The following is a 12,476-nucleotide window of genomic DNA, read 5'->3' on the forward strand; positions in this document are numbered from 1 at the left end:
ATGCTATTATCTGAGGACAGCACCCCATCAAACAAAGACAGACAATCATAATTCAACCCGCCAGGCGCGACACAAAACTCATGCCTTACCTTTGACGAGCTTCTTCTGTTGGCACTCCAATATGTCCCATAAACATCACAAATGGTCCTTTTGTTCGATTAATTCCGTCGTTATATATCCAAAATGTCAATTTTTATTTGGTGCGTTTGATCCAGAAAAACACTGGTTCCAACTCGCGCTACATGACTACAAAATATCTCATAAGTTACCTGTAATCTTTGTCCAAACATTTCAAACAACTTTCCTAATACAACTTTACGTATTTTTTAACGTAAATAATTGATAAAATTTAAGACGGGATAAACTGTGTTCAATACCGGACGAAAACAAAGAAAGTGCGTTCCAGGTCGCGCGCACCAAATCATTAGAGTGCACCTGGAGTGACACAGGAAAATAACAAGGCTACTTCTTCATTTCTCTAAAGAAAAACATCAACCAATTTCTAAAGACTGTTGACATCTAGTGGAAGCTATAGGAACTGCAAGCATATTTCTATTAAAACGGCCTTGCCATAGAAACCCAATGGAAAACAGATTGACCTAAAAAAAAATGGATGGGTTGTGCTCGGGGATTCGCCTGCCAAATCAGTTCTGTTATACTCAAAGACTTTATTCAAACAGTTTTATAAACTTTAGTGTTTTCTATCCAAATCTACCAATTATATGCATATCCTAGCTTCTGGGCCTGAGTAGCAGGCAGTTTACTTTGGGCACACTTTTCATCCGGACGTGAAAATAGCGCCCCCAAGAAATTTGTGGAGTGGTTGAAAAATGAGTTAATGACTCCAACATAAGTGTATGCAAACTTCCGACTTCAACATATATACTAGTATAACGTGGGGAGACAAGTATTTGATACACTGCCGATTTGGCAGGTTTTCCTACTTACAAGCATGTAGAGGTCTGTAATTTTTATCATAGGTACACTTCAACTGTGAGAGACGGAACTAAAACAAAAATCCAGAAAATCACATTGTATGATTTTTAAGTAATTCATTTGCATTTTTTGCATGACATAAGTATTTGATCACCTACCAACCAGTAAGAATTCCGTCTCTCACAGACCTGTTAGTTTTTCTTTAAGAAGCCCTCCTGTTCTCCACTCATTACCTGTATTAACTGCACCTGTTTGAACTCGTTACCTGTATAAAAGACACCTGTCCACACACTCAATCAAACAGACTCCAACCTCTCACAATGGCCAAGACCAGAGAGCTGTGTAAGGACATCAGGGATAACATTGTTGACCTGCACAAGGCTGGGATGGGCTACAGGACAATAGGCAAGCAGCTTGGTGAGAAGGCAACAACTGTTGCGCCAATTATTAGAAAATGAAGAAGTTCAAGATGACGGTCAACCCCTCGGTCTGGGGCTCCATGCAAGATCTCACTCGTGGGGCATCAATGATCATGAGGAGGAGGTAGGGATCAGCCCAGAACTACACGCAGGACCTGGTCAATGACCTGAAGAGAGCTGGCACCACAGTCTCAAAGAAAACCATTAGTAACACACTACGCCGTCATGGATTAAAATCCTGCAGCAACACAAGGTCCCCTGCTCAAGCCAGCGCATGTCCAGGCCCGTCTGAAGTTTGCCAATGACCATCTGGATGATCCGAGATGAGAAATGGGAATAGGTCATGTGGTCTGATGAGACAAAAATAGAGCTTTTTGGTCTAAACTCCACTGCCGTGTTGGAGGAAGAAGAAGGATGAGTACAACCCAAGACACCATCCCAACCGTAAAGCATGGAGGTGGAAACATCATTCTTTGGGATGCTTTTCTGCAAGGGGACAGGCAACTGCACCGTATTAAGGGGGGAGGATGGGGCCATGTATCGCGAGATCTTGGGCAACAACCCCTTCCCTCAGTAAAGAGCATTGAAGATGGTCGTGGCTGGGTCTTTCAGCATGACAACGACCCGAAACACACAGCCAGGGCAACAAGGAGTGGCTCCGTAAGAAGCATCTCAAGGTCCTGGAGTGGCCTAGCCAGTCTCCGGACCTGAACCAATAGAAAATCTTTGGAGGGAGCTGAAAGTCCGTATTGCTAGCGACAGCCCCGAAACCTGAAGGATCTGGAGAAGGTCTGTATGGAGCAGTGGGCCAATCTCCTGCTGCAGTGTGTGCAACCTGGTCAAGAACACAGGAAACGTATGATCTCTGTTATTGCAACAAGGGTTTCTGTACCAATATTAAGTTCTGCTTTTCTGATGTATCAAATACTTATGTTATGCAATAAAATGCAAATTAATTACTTTAAAATCATACAATGTGATTTTCTGGATTTTTGTTTTAGATTTCGTCTCACAGTTGAAGTGTACCTATGATAAAAATGACAGACCTCTACATGCTTGTAAGTAGGAAAACCTGCAAAATCGGCAGTGTATCAAATACTTGTTCTCCCCACTGTATATAAATAAATTGACCAATGTTCTTTCTCAGCTTGATTTAACTAAGTGTGTGGGTTGTCTGCTTTCTCTGTACTGTAGCCAAGCTGGTGAAGCAGAGGTCAGTGTGTCTCCCATTTAACCTACACCACTCAACTGGGAAGGACGTTCTGTCTCTACCACTGCCTGCTAATAAAGGATGTGGTTACACCAAGAGAGATCAGGATGATGGGAGGAACAGGATAACACCGCAGCGCTACGTCCCCTGTAGACACCCTCCATGGGATAGCTTATTAGCATTTCCCTCCGGTGTTCAGGAGGGAAATGACGCAGTACAGGGAAAGAGACTAGTAGTGCTGAAGTTGCTACATATTGCACCCTTTCTCGATAACGTCATTGTGATTTTTCCTGATGTGTCCTTTTCATCTATTCTCTGACACCCTCATATGAGGGCTGTGTTTATATTGAATGTATGTCTTGCACTCTTTGACCTGATAGTTTACCTGAACTACATAGCAAGAGTTCATGACGTTAGGGCCAGAACCTGACCTCCAGTTCAATCCAGATTATAAACTCGAGTGAAGTTTACTACGGTTAAAGTTGGAGTTAAAAACATTCTTGTCTGGAGGCTCAGGAGAGACTCTTAGTGTGGCTGCATCAGGGGGAGTGTACAGTTTCCTCTAACTGATTGTGACAGATGAGATTGTGGCCATAACTGGGGGGACCTAGCTGTTCTGACTGTGTTGTCTTTTTTTGTAATGACATTAGCCATCATCTGACAGTGTTGATTAKCCCTTTCCTTTTTCAATAACATGTTCTCTGTTAAATCTGCTCTGATGTCCGCTGACGTTGTCACGGCAACATAAATAATTTGAAGTCTTCTGTTTTGTAACCCATTGCTGCTGGTTCCTCTTTTCAAATGTAACACTGTCAACTACTGTTACAGTCTCTGGATATGGCTGTTAATGTGCCTCGAAGAGTTTTCTTGATGATGTACAAGTATTGTGTAAGATAGACCCCTTAGATTTATACTGGGGTCTTACTGACAGTGTTTTTCACTCAATGTGTCAGGTCCTCTTAGTTGTTAAACCAGGGGTCTTTTCTCGCTTTCCCCCATGTACTAATCATGTTTCCTCTTCCTCCCGCTCCCAGTAACTCTGATGAGGAGGACAGGTGTCCCCCGCTGCCAGCAAGGACTCACCTGATGGATGGCTTCAGGCAGGTTTTACCCAGCCTGCCCTCCTTCAGAAGAGAGAAGCTGGCCCAGGACACCACCTCCAGCCTACAGTCCACAGCCACGCTTCCCCCCTCCCCCCAAGAGGAGACACCCCCCCCGAACCCCAACGACAGCCCCCGGCTGCAGCACTTTGACCTGCGGGGCCACTACGAGCCCAGTTCCCAGGTCTCTCATTCCAACCCCAACCTGTTTGCCAATATAGACGTCAGCGGGCCATACCACACCAGCCAATGGGGAGACCCCTTCACAGGGGAGAGCTTTACTTCAGAGAGGAGTGGCAGAGGAGGTTAGTTGTACACACATGTCCCCCTGTCTTTACACACCTTTTCCTCTGTTATAGTTCTAGGATAATTATTAATATAGGATAATCTGTTATATAGGATAATAATTTATATGCAGTGGTGGGCCGTCAGGGCCTGCAAGGCCTTCTCTGCTGGCCTAAACATCATCAGAATATATATTTTTTTTWAAATATATTTTCCCACAAATATGTATTAAATTATTCCCCAGAGTAAGAGTTATACTCTTCATTTCATAGMTTTCCTCTTGGTTGCACTGCTTCCAGCCCCAGGTTGAGATTTGGAGGGCTGGTCTTTATGTTAGATCTTTTATCCAATCATATTCAGCCATCATGTGTTGCCAGGGGTCTAAAATCTGCTCTTAGGCCTTCAGAATCAACAGTGCAGGCGCTTGTAGCTTAAAGTGAATGGAAATTAAAATTTTGTGTCAACCAATCAGCTTTAGAGTTGGCTATTGTACGCCTGCTGGCTGGCTCCAGTGTTACACAGGAGCCAGCYAGCAGGCGTAGGGCGTCCACGTCTTTTGATTGGATTACCAATATTGAGAGGCAGGTCCTATGGGCAGGTCTATGCAGATCTAGGAAACTGAATTTGATAAACGAATTAATTCGCGTACTACCTAAACTGTTCTTTGAACCCACAATGGCGGAAGGAGGAGAAGATATCGATTTGGTCGAGGATATAATTATAACGCCATTCTCAAGACGAACTTTTCAAGAAAAGTTAGACATTGTAAGGAGAGGTCGCCCGACGCCACAAAGCCTGTCACAGGCGGGAAAGGGGTTCGTTCGTTCGCCACTTTCAAAGTTTCAACTATGAGCGCTGTCAATGGCTCACAGGCTCCGAGAAGCACTGCAAACTGTACTGCTGGGAATGCCTATTATTTGCAAGTGATCGATTTGGTGTTTGGAGCCACACTGGCTTTGCAAACTTGAGTTGTCTAACCAAGGCAGCAACGAGACACCAAAGTACGGCTGGGCACTTACAAGCAATGGTGCTTTTGAAAACGTTTGGGGACACCAGAGTGGAGCTACAGCTCTCACTCGTCCTGCGTTATGTGACGGACACGGGAGTCAAGGAGCGATTTATCCGGTTTGAAGATGTGACAAGCGGCAAGCGAGCTGATGACATTGCCGCTCTTATTTTCCGTTTCTTGGAGGAAAATGAATGTAGTCTGGATAAAGTTGTGGCACAGTGTTTTGATGGCGCAGCAGTCATGGCATCTGGACTCAATGGGGTGCAGGCTAAAGTTAAGGAGAGGGCACCGATGGCCTTATTCATTCACTGCTATGCACATCGACTAAATTTAGTACTGACTCAAGGAGCCTCAAAGCTTAAAGAATGCAAGGTCTTCTTTGCCAACCTCAATGGCCTTGCAGCATTTTTCTCACGATCCCCTAAGCGCACGCAACTGTCTAATAATCAGTCTTTGGTGAGTAGGCATACAATGCATGTTATTTTTTATTAAATGTGTATGTATGTTTCGCATTTTATTTCGTTAATATTAAATAGCCTATATATTAACAAAATAAAATGGCAAATAGCCTATGTTGCAAATTATTTGTTTTCTTTTATTTTCAGTGAATAGTTATGTGTCTTTATCATCACGGTGAAACTGCTTTGGGTGCGACAATGCGCTGTTTAATGAACACACTGTATTTATTTTTTTGGGGACTTAAAGCTCAAAGTTTGTGGACCAGAAATGGATAGAAGAAGAATATTAATATAACTCTGTTGCACTCGACTATGTTCTTGCCTATTAGTTGAACTGTACTGTATTGTACTCTTCCCCTGCAATTCTCTGAAAAAAATGTCAATTTCAAGGTGACGCAACGCCTGGTTATACTGCGTTTCTGTCTAAATGTATAGTGTCTAGAGCCATGGCATCTAAATGATGGTAATAACAGGTGGATTAATTCGGGTGGGACTGTGTAGGACCTCACTGAAGGCCCAGGCGCCAGGCCCACGGCACGCTACTGTTTATATGTGTAGCTAGCCTCTTGAAAATGACCAGCCTGGTCACAGAACTGTATGTGCTTTAGCCACGTTCTTTGTCATTTGTTGCCATGCCATACATACAGTCCGTGTTTGGCATGACAACGAAAGGACAAGAGGAGTTGGCTAAAGCACAGACAGATCTGCTACCAGGCTAATCCATAACTGCATAATTATCCTGAATTTTTCGATGTTATTATGTTACTTAACACAAAGTATTTTTACATGAAAATCAAATCAGATCTATTATGAGATGGCTCTGTATCTTTTATTCCCTCTGAATGTCTTCTTGATGATGACATCACTGTTATGTTCTGTCAGGACAATCTCCTCCTTTCCCGGCTGACTCCTCATACGCTACGCAGGGACACAGAACCAGAAGCAAGAAGAAAGCCCTCAGGGAGGGCCAGCACCGACGAGAGCTGCATGACCAAGCAGGTAAGACATATTGGCAGCTACATTTGTTATCTTCTCTTTGTAGAAGCTTTTATACAAGGCACCACACATAKCTTTTGTAATAACAAGTTACACCATCTTATTATTTCCAAGAACTTAGAAATGGCTCTCACTGGCTCTAACTTCGTGGTGTGTTGCTAGCACATGCACATAAGTAACACGCCTGCTTTGGTATTCAAGCCACATCCTTACAGCACATTTACATTTTGGTCACACATCAAAGTGGAACTGACAGCGTTTTAACTACTTTCCAGATAACAAACAAACAAACAATCTTAATATCAGTATTAAATATCTAATTCCCAGTTTATGCTACAAGACAACTTAATAAGATGTTTTAAAAATAAGTTATATTTGCCTCAACATTCCATGACGTACACTAAGGCATTGTTGGCAGAATAGATTGATGCCGTTCAATGCATTATTAATATAATTCACCAATACGTTTCTTGGTAGTCAAAAAAATATTGCTATCCGGTTGTAAATCACAGTTGGCCTGGTACATTGTTTGCTGCCTCCATTTGAGATGCACTGTTTCAGTTTCCATTGGCTCAATATTTTGGACAAAAATGGTTTAATGTAACTAAGGCTGGATATGACAATACAATCAAACTAGCTAGGGCAATGATCACTAGTCAGTCATAACGTGGCTAATAGGCTAGCGTATCTATTTATGTAGCAAGGTAAAAACTCGGATCCTAATGTTAGTTAAATCGCTAGCTAGCTGCTAGGAGGATGTCATGTCATTGGAGGAGTGACTGACTTTTTCTCCTCATATTGTTTTTTGGTGGCTATACACAGCTAACGTAAACTCACTCACTTTTGTACATCGCATTGGTCCGTACAATTGACCTTATTTTAGCGCCCCAAAAACGTAATACTTCCAGATCAACTGTAATGTCAATACCATTGTAAAGCACAATTTCTCCCCTTTCCAACAGAATCAATTACATGACCCCCACGCTGCCCGTTTCTGCATAATTCAACAATGCAATGAGCTCCGTCTGGTCTTTAAAAAAATGGAGGGTGGGGAAGCAAAACTAATGCGTGATAGTGAGAAGGAGAGATGTTGTGTGGGAAAATTGCTTTTTTTCACTCGATCTGTCCAACTTATCACCTTATCGCCTCTGAAATGTAAATAAAACACTATAAAGAGTTTATATAATGTGTCATTACATACCTATTTGAAGGTTTGTGTCGAATTTGAATCGGGTTTTTAGGGSGGTGCAAAAATGATCTTAGAAGTAAACAGCGGCTTTGAGAATCATGATCACATGCAATGATGATGCAAAAAATGACTAGGTATCCCCCTTACCCCGTTACTGTCCATTTCTTGTTTTTAAACGATGAGAGAAGTGCTACACCTGGTGGAGAGAGATTGTAAGACAGAAATAGTTGCTTTATGCAGGCTGTACGTTACGACATGACACGTCACGATGTAACGGAAGGTCCGTTTTTTCAACTTTTCTCCAATACTATAGATCCATTACCATGTCAATCAACACTTGAATAGAAACGTAGTTCACACCCCTGATTTTGAAGTCAACACAGTCGCTACAGTCCCATTTAGTTTTCTTTGTAGCCTCATATGAATGTTGCGGTTGCGCACATTTGTACGGAATGGGGTGAGTTTACGTTAGAGATGCAGGTGTAATTTGCAAATTCACTCTAGCTATCTACTCCAATTTCAGAGCACTCTCTTCTGAATGTACCAGAGCACAGAATAACTGATGAATTTTTGAACGCGCAACATCTGCTGAATATGACTTGTTAGTAAATGTAGGCAAAGAAAGTAATAGTTAGTCACGAACACTTTAGATAACAACATGTAAACAGCCTAACCAGCTCTGCTAGGGCGAGTAAAATGGTCAGCGTAAGGTGTTCTCTCATTTGTGTCAGGAAGTAGCAAGCTAGCTAACTTTAACCAGTTAGCTTTGGTTCATGGTTGGGACAAGCATGCATTGTAGGCATGCAAGCTGCAAAGGAATAGTAGGCTACAATTCCCCATCGTTTATCAGTGCAATTTTGACGACTAGCTATTTGAAAAAGTTGGTGTTTATCTAATGTTCCTTCGTTAGATGTTAGCTCATCTTTCTCTGGCTAGCATTAGTTGTTGATCTTTTTGTTGTTGATGTGCATAACTGAAGGAGAGAGAGCCTACCTTTTCATGGTGGTTTAATCAATAGGACTGTAAAGTTCCCAAATGTAAGAGGACTCCCAAGTGGTATTGACATATTTGCAGAAATCCATTCAGGGGTATTTTGTGGCTTTTAGCGAATGCGTTCTAATGATCTAAAGTCGCGCAGTTGCAACTGCCTGTTAACACACAGTCCAGTTCAAAGTGAATGATGGCACAGGCCTATACTGTAGCTCTGATTGGCTATGGTGTACCAGTCTAAGTAGACTCTGGTCCTGGACGAGACAGATTTATTTATTTACTGCAGTGTCTATTAATTGTCCAARCGCACGGCCGCTTTCCCACTCTATATTGCTATAGAATTTTGACAAATACCTTAGTATTTGTAATTCCCAAACATTCTAAGAATTTATGAAAACATGTAAATTACCATATCTAAGTGTTCACTTGTCAGAAAAAATAAAAAAAATGTCATAGATTTTAATAATATTTCATGTTGCTAAAATGCTGTCAGTTCCACTTAAGTCCTGTACTGTACATTTAGACAGCAGTGCTTTAAAGAGGTAACCTGTGGTCGAGTGAAAGCAGTGTTTTTTTTCATGAGCTGTCAATCAGTCTGTGCAGGCCTGCCCCCTCCGCCGGCCCCACCCCCCGCAGCAGATGACCCCATGCAGCTCCTGGTTGATGTGCTGGGTTGTAGCCGGACGCCGTCGGCGGAGAACTCGCCGGCCCTACAGAGGAGAGGAGACTACTCCTCACCCCAGAAGAGAGGGCCTGCCATGAGGGGCTCACAAGGTATGCATCAAACCATCTAATTAATGCAAATACACGTACAGTAATATAAAAGCGGCAAGCACAGACTCATATTGTGATTGAGGTCTAGTAATGCTCCGTCTACATTAATATGCATACAAATCCTCAGTGGACTTAGAATAGTGCATCGGTTTAAGCACACATCGAGCAACAATCCCCTCTACCCAGGTGGCCAGAGATGGTGGGGGGTCTAGTCTGGTCCAGCACTTAGAATCTGACCCATATAATTCCAGCTGTACTTTTGAGTGATTGCGGTATTGCATATTGTCATCTGCAGATGAGGGGGTAATCCCGTACTGCCCGTCCAGCTTTCTGCCCCGGGGTCAGATGTCCTGCTACGGTTCCCTTGGTGGAGGGGCCTCCTCGCGGGCTTCAACTGGACAGAGAGGGCCTGGAGTTGCCCAGAGGAGGGACGAGGTGAGTCTAGTGTGAAGGACAGCAGGACTACCTGGTCTGGTTCAGTAGAGACATGTTAGTCCTATAGTTGTTATCAGTGTTGGTTGTTGTCCTCCTAGTCTATTACTATAGTGGGCAAATGTAAGGCAAGGATTTGGTGATAATCCAAGACAATTTTGGATCTTAATCAGTGTTGATTGGTGTGGCACAGAGAGCCAAGAGACCCACTGGCCCAAGACCCACCTGGCTCTTTGCTGCTTTAATCTCTATACTAATCTGGTCCAGTTTATCCAACATATTGGTAATATTAATGCCAAATCAAGACTAGTGTTTTCATCTATAGTATGTTGCATAGGATAGATTATGGACATGTCAAATTAATGTTTTGACAATGGCATAGATGTAAGCAAATATGGGAGGTCAGTAGATTTATAAGAGCTCAACCATAAATGGAATACTCACATTTGTGTGGCTAAGCCTTGGCTAAATTAGTGTCAGGATTAGTTTTTGGCACCAGCCACATTGCTGATTTGAGTTTAATGTTTGTTTACTTTCAGAACCTCATATAGCTGGAAGCAGATTATGTGATGTGAAGTTCTCCGCCATGTTTTTTTTTAAAGCTTGTTTTGCTGCTTCCATCTTTGCTGAACTCCAGCCTGTTGCCATGGTATCAAAGAGGAGCTGAAGACAAAAGTGAAAGCATGTAGGCTTGCCACCTGCCTTTTCGATATTGGTTCATATTTGTGTTTTTTATCGTTTGATAATTTGTATGTGATTTTATGTCCTGCCTCGATGTATATAGACATCTTAGCAACTTTTTTAAACAGGATCTTGGATAAAGATAATATATTGTATTTTGAAAAAAAAGAAAGAAAAAGTCTTAAAATTGCTGTAGATATTATACAACATATGTTTGAATGTACTTTGTTGTTTACCCTGAAACCCTGGTGATGTTTGTGTGATGAAAGGATATGAGGCAGAAACTCTGTTAACAAGACCATCTGAGAGTGTGTGTTTACAGTTTTTCTCTCTCGCTGTCATTGTGGCGTAAAACCTCCTGCTTCTTCTAAACAGACATATCGATCTTATCAACACCAGATGAAATAGCCTTGTCCTTTCAGTTTGTGATGCTGAAAATGTGTGAACCTATACCCTTGTTGAACACCAATTGTTATGTTCTGTCATCAGTTGAATGATTTGTTAAAAAAATACCAATAAAACATTTGTTACTCTAAAGACATGTTTCGCTAGACTGTTTCCTGGAATCGATCAAGTGTAGGTAATCAATCCTATTGTACATGCCTGCTGTATTGATTCACGTTTATGAGAAAAATGTGCCCTTTTTCCTGGGTTCTTTGTATTGTGCAGCTGTGCACTGACTTTGATATAATAGTTAACTGCTAAACCCAGACAGATTTCAGATTGTGTTTTCTACCAGACAGTAGAAAGTAGTTAATAGTAAGGTGGTGAGGAGGACAACCCACCACAAAACTACAGTAGCGAGAACTGTGACAGGCAGGGATATGCTACAGTTAAAAGGTAGCCAGGGGAGGGAGAGGTTTTTATTTAGTGTGGAACATTGGGCAGTATATGTGAGTTGTGTTAAATCAACTGGCTGGCTGGGAGTGTTGTGGATGAGGTTGGGAGAGAGAGAAGCATGTGAGCTGTTTCCACCTGTGAGATACTCTTCCCAGGTTTCTAAAAGCTCCTCTCTGTACAATATTAACCTCCTTTGTTCTGTGCTCTCTAGTGACTGGTACACTGGTATCAATAATATTATTGTTATCTTTCAATATTGGGCTGTATATATACTGCCCAATGTTCCAAGTCATTCTGAAAACCTCTGCTTGAGATACTGTTATGTAAGAACATTTAGGGTTTTTGAGAACATTTAGGGTTTTTGAAAACACAGGTACCAGGGAGCAGAAATATATGAATATTATTTTATATTGGGTAAAAATAGCACGAGAAGAACCATGCCTCAAAGTCAGTAGAATGTCACTGGACTTCAAAGGGACATTCTTTCTGGACACAGTTACTTAGTGTGGATGATGGGTTCTGGGACTGTTTGAAATTAGGGAGTGGGCAAGACGGTGTATGATGAGCATTTTTTTTTTTACTTAACTAGGCAAGTCAGTTAAGAACAAATTCTTATTTACAATGACAGCCTAACGCTGATGATGCTGGGCCAATTGTGCACCTCCCTATGGGACTCCCAATCACAGCCAGATGTGATACAGCCTGGATTTGAACCAGGGACTGTAGTGACACCTCGTGCATTGAGATGCAGTGCCTTAGACCACTGCACCACTCAGGAGCCCAAAATACTAATCTCTCTCCCAAATGTCCACAGGGACCCACAAAGATTGGGGATAATCCATCAGAATTTAGAGCAAAGCGGTTAAGCAGTGGGGGCATTGTTTAAAAAAATATTTTTTGCATGTTTGTTTTGTGGATTAGGGTATTTTTATGAATCACAATCCCTCAGTGCTCCTCTCCCAGCAAGGCTCAGACTACTGAAAAGCCATTTCACATACAGTATGTCTCTGTATAGAATGTTTTTCAATCTATAGTTTTTTTCCCATTAGTATAGGAACAGAAATAGACAAACATCCACTGGGTCAATTTCACTTCAATTACAGTCAATTCAGAAGGTAGACTAAAATTCTAATTTTATGCTTTTCAATGAGGAATCA

At 42.0% G+C, this 12,476-nt stretch overlaps 1 protein-coding gene and 1 long non-coding RNA gene across 2 annotated transcripts in view; both read left to right on the forward strand.

Annotated features, from left to right (window-relative positions):
• Nucleotides 1-11,010, forward strand: part of LOC111949384 (roundabout homolog 2) — an 86,006-nt gene extending 74,996 nt beyond the window's left edge. The window contains exons 21-26 of the mRNA XM_070434197.1: nt 2,550-2,688; nt 3,597-3,970; nt 6,300-6,416; nt 9,187-9,366; nt 9,662-9,801; nt 10,401-11,010. Coding sequence (XP_070290298.1) covers nt 2,550-2,688; nt 3,597-3,970; nt 6,300-6,416; nt 9,187-9,366; nt 9,662-9,801; nt 10,401-10,487 — 1,037 coding nt within the window. The 3' untranslated portion in view covers nt 10,488-11,010. The remainder of the gene's footprint in view (nt 1-2,549; nt 2,689-3,596; nt 3,971-6,299; nt 6,417-9,186; nt 9,367-9,661; nt 9,802-10,400) is intronic.
• Nucleotides 4,234-5,727, forward strand: LOC139022828 (uncharacterized). The gene is made up of 2 exons (XR_011473882.1): nt 4,234-4,429; nt 4,487-5,727. It is a non-coding gene; the product is annotated as an uncharacterized lncRNA (long non-coding RNA).
• Nucleotides 11,011-12,476: the final 1,466 nt, after the last annotated feature.

This window comes from Salvelinus sp. IW2-2015, linkage group LG22 (assembly GCF_002910315.2).
Source record: "Salvelinus sp. IW2-2015 linkage group LG22, ASM291031v2, whole genome shotgun sequence".
Classification (NCBI taxonomy): Eukaryota; Metazoa; Chordata; class Actinopteri; order Salmoniformes; family Salmonidae; genus Salvelinus; species Salvelinus sp. IW2-2015.